General features: G+C 50.6%; 1 protein-coding gene across 2 annotated transcripts in view; it reads left to right on the forward strand.

Annotated features, from left to right (window-relative positions):
• Window positions 1-10,009, forward strand: part of iqsec2a (IQ motif and Sec7 domain ArfGEF 2a) — a 96,575-nt gene extending 86,566 nt beyond the window's left edge. For both annotated transcript variants that reach the window (XM_088909650.1, XM_088909651.1), the window contains 2 exons: window positions 382-431; window positions 913-10,009. In XM_088909650.1, coding sequence (XP_088765776.1) covers window positions 382-431; window positions 913-2,187 — 1,325 coding nt within the window. In that variant the 3' untranslated portion in view covers window positions 2,188-10,009. The remainder of the gene's footprint in view (window positions 1-381; window positions 432-912) is intronic.
• Window positions 10,010-12,218: the final 2,209 nt, after the last annotated feature.

Genomic DNA, 12,218 nt, shown 5'->3' on the forward strand with positions numbered 1-12,218 from the left:
CAGTGACCCCATATGGGACGAAGTGGATATTGGAAGAGGACCGTATATTAGGCCTCACGCTCCTCCTGGAAAAGCTGCAAACGTACCGCGCTGTCACGGAAACGTCAAGGAAAGTAGAACTGACGAAAGGGAGACCTCTGTACCCGAGGCGCAGCTGGGGAGAACTCCCGTGGGAACGCTGGAGCAGGGTTCAGTCGCAGGGTGGGCGCGCGGGACGGGAGGTGAAGGGCAGAAATGGAGCAGGACAGCGGCGGCTCGCTTCAGGCCGCTATGACGGCTCAGGAGGGCGCGCGCGCGTGTGTGAGAGTGGTCAGTGTTGGCCGGTCAGCTGTGGCCCCAGAGGCCCCGTATCCTAACCTGGTTCTCCCTGGTTGGGTGCAGGGAAGCGCGGCCGCCGGAACAGCGTGGGATCCCTGGACAGTACCATTGAAGTAAGTGGGGGGGTCCTGTCTCCCTCCCCCCCGCACCACCATAAACAGGAGCCTCCATGTTCCCAGCATGCCGTCTGGCCTGTGTCAGTGTCACTGTGCACTAGTGGTGTGGAATGACTCTGCATGCTCTTACAGCGTCTACATTTGATTGCTGTCGGGGTTTCTGTTTCATTTGTTTATTTTTGATTTGATAATTAACTGATGAGCCGTTGTTTTACCAGTGGTTGCTGTGGTGCTGTGATGGCTGGTGTCGAAGCTGTGGTTTGGTGTGGCATGTGTTCACCTTGTGTCTTCTTTAAAACGATTCCAGCCCACTGTGTATTCTGTAGAGGTGTCTGGGGTGGTGTTCAGGTCTGTGGGTATTAACCCTCGTTTTCCTCCTTCTCTCCCTCTTTCCTCATCTCTAACCTTCTTGTTATGCCCTTCAACCTCTCCCTCATGTTGCTGTCTCTCTCTCTCTCTCTCGCTCCCTCGCTCGCAGGGCTCCATTATTAGCAGCCCCCGCCCTCACCAGAGGCTGCCGGTGGGGGGCGTGCCCGGCTGCTTTGGACTCGAGGAATACCGGCCTCACCGCCCCATCCTGAGCCCCGGAGTGGGGGTGGGGGGTGGGCCGGGGCAACAGTCCGCTGCTGGGGGGACCAGCAGCAGCAACAACAACAGCGGAGGGGGTGGGGGGAGCGGAACTGGGGTCAGCAGTTCGGGCTCCTTCCTGGGCTCTCTCTTTGGGACGAAACGTTCCAAACCGGGGCCCATTATCCCCCCGGGGCCACACTACCCCGCCCCTGTGCCTCCACCTACTACTGGAGGACCCCCTCCTCACTCCCCGTCCTCGCTCAGCCAGAGCGAGGGCGGCCAGTCCAAGATCCAGGCCCTGCACGCTCAGTACTGCCACAGTGGCACAGGGGGCGCTGGGGGACAGTCGGCCAACTCCAGTCAACCACCCCCACCCTACCATCATCACCACCGCTACCACGTGCAAACCATCCCCTCCGGACCCCCTCCTGGCCAGGCGCCACCTCCCCCTCTGCATCACACTATTCAAAGAGGTTCTTTGCCCAAGCGGCCCCCCCAAACGCAGCTCCAGCAGCAGCAGCAGCAGCAGTTAGCGCAACTCTCCCAGTTGGCTCAGCTTTCCCAGCATGCAATGCAAGGTCGCTACGCCAACCTGGCTATGGCCAACCTGGCCGGCATGGGCCCCCCCCCCCTTTCTCCTCACTCCCCACATTCTCCCCTCCCACAGTACACTGCCGTGTACCCCGTAGCACATTCGCAACACTCTCCACACCCCGCTGCCCTGCAGCAGCAGCAGCAGCAGCAGCAGCAGCAGCAGAGAGGCAAGCCGCCTCAGCCACTGGCTCACTCCCACCCCCACGCACACACCCACCCGCATGCGCACACACACCCCCACGCTCACGCACACACCCCCCACCCCCACACGCCCCAGCAACACTTCGTATTTACCTCCGCCAGCGGCCCACCCCGGCACCTGCCCCAAGCCGCCCAGCAGCACCAGTACATGCCACAGTATCCTCCTCTGTCCTCCATCCCCCCTCCCCCCCCCCACTCCCCTTTACCCCCCCCTTCCTCCCCCCTTACCCCTCTTACCCCTCTCTCCCCTCTCCCCCCCCAACACCCAGGGCAGCCCCAGCAAGGGGGGCCCCAGGGCGGGCAGGCGGTCGGGGTAGGGGGTGGGGGCACCGGCACAGGGGGCAGCTCCAAGTCCAAACCTATCAACCGCATCAGCACTGTGGTGTGAGGGGGGTGCGGAGCTGGAGCCGGGGGGGTCGGAGAGGCAGGCTGGTGGGGCCAGGGGGAGGAGGCTTGGGGTCGCTGGTCAGGGCGGAGGACGCCCCTTCAGGAGGAGGCAGAGTTCGGAGGGGCCATTCCCAGCTCTGCCACAGCGCGGGGAGGAAGCGCCGCAGCTTGCTGAGGCTCTGCTACTTTCACATCCGCTTCCCTCAGGTGTAGAGCCGGGCCCCCGGCATCCCAGACACACGCCCACAGAGAGACTCTCAGAGCCTGGCTGGTATACAGAGGGACAGAGGCTGAGAAAGAGACACACGCAGGAAGAGAACTAGCCGTGTACAGGCATCACTCTCCCAACAGATGTTAGCATCGGTCACCGTCGAAGTCCTGCGAAACGGACGTCCTGGGAGCCTTGTTCTCAGCGGATGAAGTCACTGTCACTGTAGTCAGCTCGGAGCACACACTCACGTTGACCGGCAGACTTCCGCAGGCAGTTCTGCTGGAGGTGTTGAGGGCTCAGCACGGACACATTCAAGGCGAAGTAGGAGTCGCCATTGCAGATGGTGCAGCGGGGGCAGTGTGCAAGCGGCAGCATTTCAGTGCACGATGGCCGAACTGCTCTGCAGACCACAAAAGAGGTCTGGAAAACAGGTGATGCATGTGGTCAGCTGCAGTGCCTCTTGCTCTCTCTACAAACTTAGTGACCTTCAGTTTGTCTAGGTGCACTAAGTGTAGAGTACATACAGGGTATTTACAGTACTTCAGTGTACAGTGTGCAATTATAGGTTTGTGGTCAGAACTGAGCTATGGAGTGAGTGAGGGAGGGAAGCACTATGTGCAGGTGGTTAGACCTTCTTGAGTATAAAATTAGGCAGTGTGGGCCAATGGTTAGAGCTGAGGGAGGGAGGCACTAAGAGGCAGAGTAGATGCAGCTGATGGAGGAGTCAGTTTTGCTGCTAGTGGTCAGTGCTAATTATTTTTGCTTCTTTACCTGTTCAAGCATGGGGAGGGTGAAGGATACCACACAAACATTTGTATCAAACATTGTGCCAAACCTGGAGCTCCAAGCGTGGAGGACAGACCAGTATTGAGAGCGATAAGGACAGAGAACAAGGACTCCTCTCTTCACTACCCCTGAGAGACATGCAGAGGAGGGAGAGAGAGAAAAACTTATTTTAACCGAGTTTTGGACTGTCCACTGAGGGGAAGCGATTTCTCTCCCTCTTTCTTTATTATTATAAGGACCAAAAAATGGACAAAGAGGAGTTTACAGACTTTGGGAAGAAAAAGGACGCAAAAGGAGAAAAGCGAAGCGAAGGGGTTTTTCTGGTTTTCCTCGCTGTTGCTGTGAGGGACCGTGCGGCAGCCGGTGGGACTGCATCGCTGAGCCAGCGAAGGGAACAGGGCTGTTCCGCGCACCAGACGACGCACATGGCCAGACCCGCTTGCCCTGAACGTACCTGAGGCGGGAGGGCTGGTGCTGAGGCAGATACACCACTGAGCCACAAAGACGACAATCACACACTGACTGACGGGCGCACGTGCGAGCAGTCAGAGACGGATCCCAGCAATATGGACAGACATACAGAGAAACCCTATACGTGCACAGTCAGACACGAGGATCTGAGGCACCCCTGCTCTTTTAGATGTCAATGCTTGAGAGAGGGATTGAAAACCTTGCCTATTGAATGAGTCTAAGGGAGCAGTGAGCCTCTTTAGGGTCTGTTGGAGGCCTCCTCTCATCCCTGACGCAGAAAGACTGACAGTTGGAAGTTTTTGGCAGGGTGCAGAGGCTGCTCACACACTGAAGGAATTGGCAAACGCTTGAAAAACACACAGACCCATAGACAAAGCCATCGGACAGACACAAACAGGGAACTAACCAGCGAACAAACAGACCTACAGACTCTGTCTCTGCAGACAGACAGACTGAGACGCTTCAAAGACACAAACGCAGAGAGCAGAAAGAACAGAGCATAGCCAATCTGAAGATCACAGCCAATCTCCTTTCTCTCTGCCCCACTTCTCCCAGTTTCACTGAAGGAGAATATCCTCACTGTGCGGGGATATCTGTGGGAGAATATCCCAGATTGCTGTGCACAGAGGGGCGGCAGTACAGGTGAGAAGCCCTGAGGGACCAGAAGTGCTTTTATTTAAAAATCTGTATAATGCAGAAGATCATGTTTTATTTACCTTAATGAATTTATGCTTTTCGAGTTACGAAGATTATTACTGCACAGTGTTTTTGCTGCTATGTGTCTGCTCTGCTCTGTGCACAACACTTGAATGTGAGGTTTGGCTGCTGTGCTTCACCCTTATGAACGTTTGCCATTGTAATTTTACACTGTTCAGATGTCCCCATTTATCTTGATTTTCACTCTGCTCCCCCAGATTTTGATAACACCGCGACTTTGCTGTGTTGAATGCCTACAACAGCAGAGTCACACAGGTGTGATCGGCATTTATAAGGGTTAATTACAGTGTTGTAGTCCGGTGTGGGAAAGCACCGTGAAAACACTGAGTCATAGGAAAGTAAGGTACAATCAGAAGGGTGAACCACAGTGAAAATGCGCATTTACCATGTGGGCCTACCTAGGACTTTCCCAGGAGTGCTTTTGTGAACAAGCAGTGAGGGGTGTCTGTGCACTTCCCGGTTGCCCCAGGCTGCTCCGTACGCAGTGCTGATGAACGGCCCTCAACACTGCGCTGCTTGCGTGGGCATTTCCCTCAGAGTGGCCCATCACCAACTACCCCGGTTTATGATCCAGTCAGTGCCTCATTACAAAACTTTAAAAATACTTTGCATTGCTTTTTCAAACACCGTGTTCAGGGGCTGGATCCCAGGGAGGGGACTTATTCTTTGTGCTCCTGTTTTTTTAGAAATAAAAAAAAACAAACTTTTCTGTATTTTTTTCCCCCCAAGTGAATCAATCTGTTCTCAAAAAATTGGGTTTGGCCTGTAATAAGTTCATTTTAGTTTTAATCATGTAAGTTACTAGCCCTTTAACCAGAGTCTGGTGAGCTCTGATGGTGTACCTCTACAGCAGGTTTCCTAATCCTTTAAAAGGGATGGTTCTAAGACTCGTGTTGCTTACAGTTTAATATGCCATGGTTTTAGTCACAAGCTGCAGGCACATATACAACTTTTTACCTTACTGTTAGTAAATTTACATAGCCAGACCTGTGGAATTAGTTTTTTTTTGCTTTACTGGTACAATGCACAAGCCAGCATCTCCCAGAAAAGCCTTGAACAGCCCAGAAGGGTGGGAGTCCTTCTTTTGTCCTTTGTAGTAGTATTAATACTCCAGTTAGTGTCTGGGGTGAGTTAATGTTGCCGTGCTGAGGGAATGTACACACTGATAACTTTCAGTGGTGTCCTTGAAACCAAGGACGTCTCCATCAGAGTCCCTGTGATCCATCGTCTGCTAGCTGTCTTTCCAGCTGAGCTCCCGATCACTTTATCAAGCCTTTACCCGCTGATGGTGAAAGTTCCTGAAGTAGACTATAACTGGACCTTTATTCAACACTTAATTTCAGGTTGCCTTTAACATTTTACTAGCAGATGGGAGTTATATCTGCACATTGTAGGAGCTGAAAAAGATTTTTTAAATTAAACGTAGATGCAGGGTTGACACGGTTACTGATGCCCTCAGCTGGACTGGACTAAACACAATCCCCTCTTTTACCCTTCCCCTGCTGGTCAGCATTCCTGTGTGCCAGCACATCAGCCACATGTCCAGTGTGCCCTGCTGACATGGTCATTAACGACAATCCTCTCTTTTTTTCCTGAAGCTGTTCCTGCTTCACAAAGCAGATGGACAGGAAGAGCGTTAGAGGTCACCTATTGTTGCTGTGCACAGGAAAACGCTGAAAGGCTGTGTGGGACACTAGCGCCTCTTCCACCTTCACCTTCAATTCTCTCATCATGTTCTGAGTCTCCCTTTTAGGAGCTTGTTAACTGACTGATGGGTGAATTGATTAAACGATCTGTTTGCTGCTGTCGGCAAGACAAAGTGAGGGTCTCAGCCTGTTGCTTCAGACTTTTACCTGCTCCAGCTTGCGGTGCTTGATTAGCTACTTCTCTAAATTTTCGTGCTCAGACTGAAGTTCTCCTTTGCCCTGGAGTTGCGGTATAAGTCAGACCTGACGGGAGCTACAATTACAGGCCTGGCTCTGAACTATGTGCACCTAAAGAATCACAAACAAGGATTTGACGTCCCTAGGTTTTTTTATATCTGGAAATGGCATTTTCCAGGTTTAGAAAAGAGCAGTGTGCCACTGCAGGCCTCATGGCTTATGATGAAGGTAGTGCAGGCGTTCCTCCGAGCCCCAGGCTGTGGGGAAATCTTACACTACCCTTCCTGTGAGCCGCACGGCAGTTGCCCAGCCCTGTGCTCCTGCATGGGAGGATGGCCCTTCTCACAGTTGGCCAAAGACCTTGTCCAGAGCGGAGCAGACAAAGATTCATTTTCCTAGCTCACCGTTCGGGCAACGCTGCGTTTATTTCCTGTCCAGCCCAGGGCCTCGGAAGTCAAGCCGTGCAGCTTCAGGATTTGGAAAAATTGGGTGGTCCGGGACAATGTGGTCCAAATTTCCTGGTCGTTAGAGTTTGTCCAGTTCCGCCCCCAAACCCAGGCGTGCATCAGACCTCCGCTGCCTCCTGCAAACAGCTTCCCACTGCCTTGGGTCCTCAGGAAATCATTCCAGCATTTAAGACCAAGAGACGTAATTCAGGAGATCAACACCCTCATTATGAGTCATTAGCTTTGTTCTCAACTCCCTGACCAAAGTAATTGAGGTTCTGTTAGCTATTATAGCCCGTCCCTGTTGAAAGCAAAAGCTTGAGAATCTCCCCCTCTCCCACCCTCCAGCCCAAAGCAGGCGATACCAGGCCTCCGAAGTGAAATGAGCCTCGGAGAGAGAGCCCGTGTTTGAGCCAGCAGTCGAGCCCTCGAGCCCAGCGAGAGTCTGGGGTGGCAGGGCTGTCTGGGGCCTGAGCAGGAACCACGCAGACACTCCTGCAGAAAGGCAGCAGAACCAGAGCAGTGAACCGTCAGGGTATCCTCGAACCTTTGCCATGGCCTTTTCCGCCTTTCACACTGGTTAACCTTCCAGTGTCTGGGGCGAGCCCATTCGGCCCGTGCCCTCTGCCGTCCCGGACCACTCTGATGCCATCCCTTGTCATGGCGTGGGTCCGCTGGGGTGGCAGAGCTCGGTTCTGGTCAGTGTTGACGGGGGAGGGTTGGGGCGTTTTGGGAAGGCATTGTGAGGAAGAAAGTCAGACGAGCGAGGAATGCAGAGGGAACTGTGGGAGACCCCAGTGGAAGAATCAGGCCAGTTCCTTCATGTTCCATTCTTTCAAAGCAGGGGATGTGGGGGCAGGGAATTGCTGTATTACAGGGTTCAGAGTTGCTCTAGGAGACAGGAGATTGATATGCATTAGATACAGGTGTTTCTAAACTTATTTTCTTTTTGGAGACCTGAGTCTATTTTTTGCTGGTATATCAGTGTTACTACAATGATTATTATTATTAATATTAAGATTGAGAAAATGACTTCTTACTGCTGAACAATATATATAACTATACATATATTATATATAGATATTCTCGAACATTGATTGTACATGAGAGCCTGACGATGTGTGTGGTTGCAGTGTGAAATCTTTGGATTATTATTATTACAATGATGAAGATTATTATTATTATTGTTATTATTATTACTATTGTTGTAACTATTATCATTATTGTTTCTAGCGATGTTCTGTAATTGGTTTTATTTTTTATTTTGTCTTGAAATTTCTGGTATGTACGTACAAGAAGTGTGTGTATATATATACCAGACGTATATATAAAGTCTTTTTTTTATAGCAGCCATCTCTGTTTGCGAGATGCGGTTTTAATGAGGTTTTGTGACTTTGCACAGGATGACGATGTTGGCCGTGCCCGCAGCGACGCTGCCCCATCATGCTTTGTGATTTTTCTTTATTTCTCGATGACGTGCTCTACTTTGCGAAGCAGACAGACGTGTTACATTATATATATATAATAAACAGTATATATTCCTCATTCAGTGAAGAGACCCAGGGAGAAATACCTGACTGAAAACTGCAAGACTGCTGCTACTGTGTGCACTCCTGCACGTCAGGACCTCTTCCTCACTGTGCCTCTCGGTTTCTACTGCCCTCTCCCTGTTCTTGGATTCACTTGTTTCTAGAGGGAGAGAGAGAGACTGTGCTGGTCTTTAGTGGACATGTTTCTAATGGGAGAGAGAGAGACAGTGTGCTGGTCTTTAGTGGACATGTTTCTACAGGGAGAGAGAGGGAGACAGTGTGCTGGTCTTTAGTGCACATGTTTCTGGAGGGAGAGAGAGAGACAGTGTGCTGGTCTTTAGTGGACATGTTTCTACAAGGAGAGAGAGGGAGACAGTGTGCTGGTCTTTAGTGGACATGTTTCTGGAGGGAGAGAGAGAGACAGTGTGCTGGTCTTTAGTGGACATGTTTCTGGAGGGAGAGAGAGAGACAGTGTGCTGGTCTTTAGTGGACATGTTTCTAAAGGGAGAGAGAGAGAGAGACAGTGTGCTGGTCTTTAGTGGACATGTTTCTGGAGGGAGAGAGAGAGAGACTGTGCTGGTCTTTAGTGGACATGTTTCTAAAGGGAGAGAGAGAGACTGTGCTGGTCTTTAGTGGACATGTTTCTAATGGGAGAGAGAGAGAGACAGTGTGCTGGTCTTTAGTGGACATGTTTCTAAAGGGAGAGAGAGGGAGACAGTGTGCTGGTCTTGTAGTGGACATGTTTCTGGAGGGAGAGAGAGAGAGTGTGCTGGTCTTTAGTGGAAATGTTTCTGGAGGGAGAGGGAGAGAGACAGTGTGCTGGTCTTTAGTGGACATGTTTCTACAGGGAGAGAGAGGGAGTGTGCTGGTCTTTAGTGGACATGTTTCTAAAGGGAGAGAGAGACAGTGTGCTGGTCTTTAGTGGAAATGTTTCTACAGGGAGAGAGAGAGACAGTGTGCTGGTCTTTAGTGGACATGTTTCTAAAGGGAGAGAGAGGGAGACAGTGTGCTGGTCTTTAGTGGAAATGTTTCTACAGGGAGAGAGAGAGAGACAGTGTGCTGGTCTTTAGTGGACATGTTTCTAAAGGGAGAGAGAGGGAGACAGTGTGCTGGTCTTGTAGTGGACATGTTTCTGGAGGGAGAGAGAGAGGGACAGTGTGCTGGTCTTTAGTGGACATGTTTCTAAAGGGAGAGAGAGACTGTGCTGGTCTTTAGTGCACATGTTTCTACAGGGAGAGAGAAGGAGGCCATGGACACGTTGCTGAAGCAAGAGAGTAACAGGAGAAGGAGACGTGGAGAGAGGGGTAGCAGCAGTTTTCTGTATTTTGTTTCTATTCCTGAGTCACTTTGATCATAATTTTGAAATGTCTTCCCATTGTGACCCCCAGCATGTATCCCCTTTAGTATCTGCACTTACTGAATGAAGATGTATAGACATGAATGTAAATATTATATAGTATAAATAATGAATATTGACTATGGAATGGACCGTACCATGTCTTTGTTATTCAGGGGTGTGTATGTGTGTGCGTGTGACTGGGCGTGTGTGTCAGATGGGGGGGGTTCAGGGCAGAACCTTTAGTCTTTTTATTTTGTTTTCTCTCATTTACATGAGGGGCAAGAATGAATTGTTATTGTAAAGTTCTATGTGTAAGAGGAGTTATTAATATTATTTTAAAAAGAAATATATATGGAATTTTATTTGTATATATGAAGTTTAAAAAGAAAAATGTGAATATTTATTGCTTCTGACAATATAAAAAATGTTCTTGCTGTGAAACATGAGGCTGTCAAGTTTGTTTATTTTATAAAAAGACACTTTATTGAGTCAGCAGCTATATCACCCTGCAGCTCTCAACTGGTTACCCAGTCATTAAAGATCCCTGGGTATTTCTCAGTAAGAGTAGGGAGTTATCCCCGTGTCTGGGCCAAATTTCCCCCCTCGGCCTTTACTGTGGCCTCCAAATTGTCCCCATGTATGCTTGGCTTGCACCTGCCCTGCGATGGACTGGCGCCCCCTCCAGGGTGTACCCTGCCTTGCGCTCGTTGCTTGCGGGGATAGACTCCAGCTTCCCGCCACACCGTGTGGTATATAGTGCGGTTTGGCAAATGACATGACACTTAATTATTGAGTCCAAAAGTTTTCAAAGCTCTGATGCAAAATGGCGCTCCATTTTTTTTCTAACACTGAATACATTCCCAGACCTATTGGATGATAAGGTACATTCCTCTTTTCTACAGCTGTGCTGTCTCTTGCTAGATTTGCATTTTTTTCAGAAAATGGGAAGCTCGCGTGACAAGGAACACACAGCTCCCAGGGGCCAGAATTAAGGATGCTTGAGGAGTTTGCTTCTCCCCCGCAGTACCAGCCTGGCCAAGGCTGCGCCCGGGCCTCTGTGGTCCACACCCACGCCCGCTCCTGTTGTCAGCTGGGTGACTGAGCTTGCCTGCCCCTTGTTAATCGCCCCCCCCTGCCAGCTCGCAGACAATGTGGTATCCTGTTTTCAACGGCGCTGATCTTAATCTGATCGGAACACGCCACCGCATCAGCGTCGAAGACACGACTGCGCTGCCCGTCCGGCAGAACTCGAACACATGTCCCACGCCGAGGCGGGCTTCCAGAAGGCCTCTCGGCCCCGCGGACTGAAACACGGTCAGACTGAAAGCTCCAGGTCAGAGCCCTGCAGGTCCAGTAGGCATCTTTCAATGAGCAGTGCCTCAGGAACTAGGGGGGGGGGGGGGGGGGAAGCAGTTTAACGGCTGTAATTATGCCAAGACTTCCCAACAGCTGGTTTCATAAGCGCTTGTGAGGGAAACTGCTGTTGCCAGACTGGAGTTTTACTGCCCTGACAGAGACCGTCTAAAACCTCCCACTGCAGTACAGCCGCCCGGGCTGCGACTTATTAAAAAACACAGCGTGGACAGACGGCCCGAACTCCGGCTTCTTCACGGGTCTGCAGAACCGGCAGGTACTGAAACTGTTCCCGGAGTCGCCTCCTCTCGGCACGTACCGATCCTCACTGCACCCTCCCCCGCTCTCCGCGTCACTGGGGGGTGTAAATCGGGGGGACCTGTCCCCAGGCAGCATGTCACGGGTGGGAAGGACTTGCCAGGTCACGTCTGGTCCTTTGTTAAGGTAAACACGAGCATGCCCACGTGTCCTGGTAGCAAAAATGACCAGACCGCCGAGAAGCGCTGCACAAGTATTTCACTACAGCAAGAAGCGCTCCACTTTTTACTTACTCCAAATGACACGCTACAAATTTGATCAATGCTTTTAAAAATAAAAACTCCCCCCCCTCCAGTGGTCCTGCTCTGTTTTTCTCGATTTGCACCCTGATATTGTTGCATTTTTAGCAGTGAATTGTGTCCTTAAAGAGAAAAAAAGAGTCAGCTGTGCTCTGTTAATTAGGGCCTCTCACACACTTGTCCCTTGCAAATGAGTTTCTTCTCTGGGAAGAAGGAAGAAACGGTTGATAGACCGGTACATGCTGGCCGCAGGCGGGGGGTTGTCGATCAGTCCGACATGCTGAATATCTTACAAAGGAAACAGGAATTCAGATCATGTCCGCGGTCGCACTGGCTATTTCACAATAAGGCCACACGGGGGCGTGATATTCGGACAGAAAGGGTGGCGTTTTCCCCTTAATTCATCTTTATCAGCGGGATTAGCTCATAAAAGTTTCACCCGTGCGTGGGCATCGGTATTCAAAATGTGTAGATTATTGCAAAAAAAAACGGGCAAAGCATACGATAAAACACCAATACTGTGCAGACATCGCTTCGCAGCGAGACGGGGAAATCCTGCGACAACCGGCCATTGTAGACTGAATGAGAAAAAAAACTTCAATGAGAAAAAGAGCGGCCGGACAGCATTTAAAATAAATAAATAATACAATCGTTAAAGAGACGTAGCCGCTAGTCAAATCTTTCTTTTTAATTGGGAGCGATGACGATAAAGGTGGATTTTTTTAAAAAGTTTATGTATC

Source organism: Atractosteus spatula, chromosome 2, assembly GCF_055471065.1.
Source record: "Atractosteus spatula isolate fAtrSpa1 chromosome 2, fAtrSpa1.hap1, whole genome shotgun sequence".
In the NCBI taxonomy this organism is placed as follows: Eukaryota; Metazoa; Chordata; class Actinopteri; order Semionotiformes; family Lepisosteidae; genus Atractosteus; species Atractosteus spatula.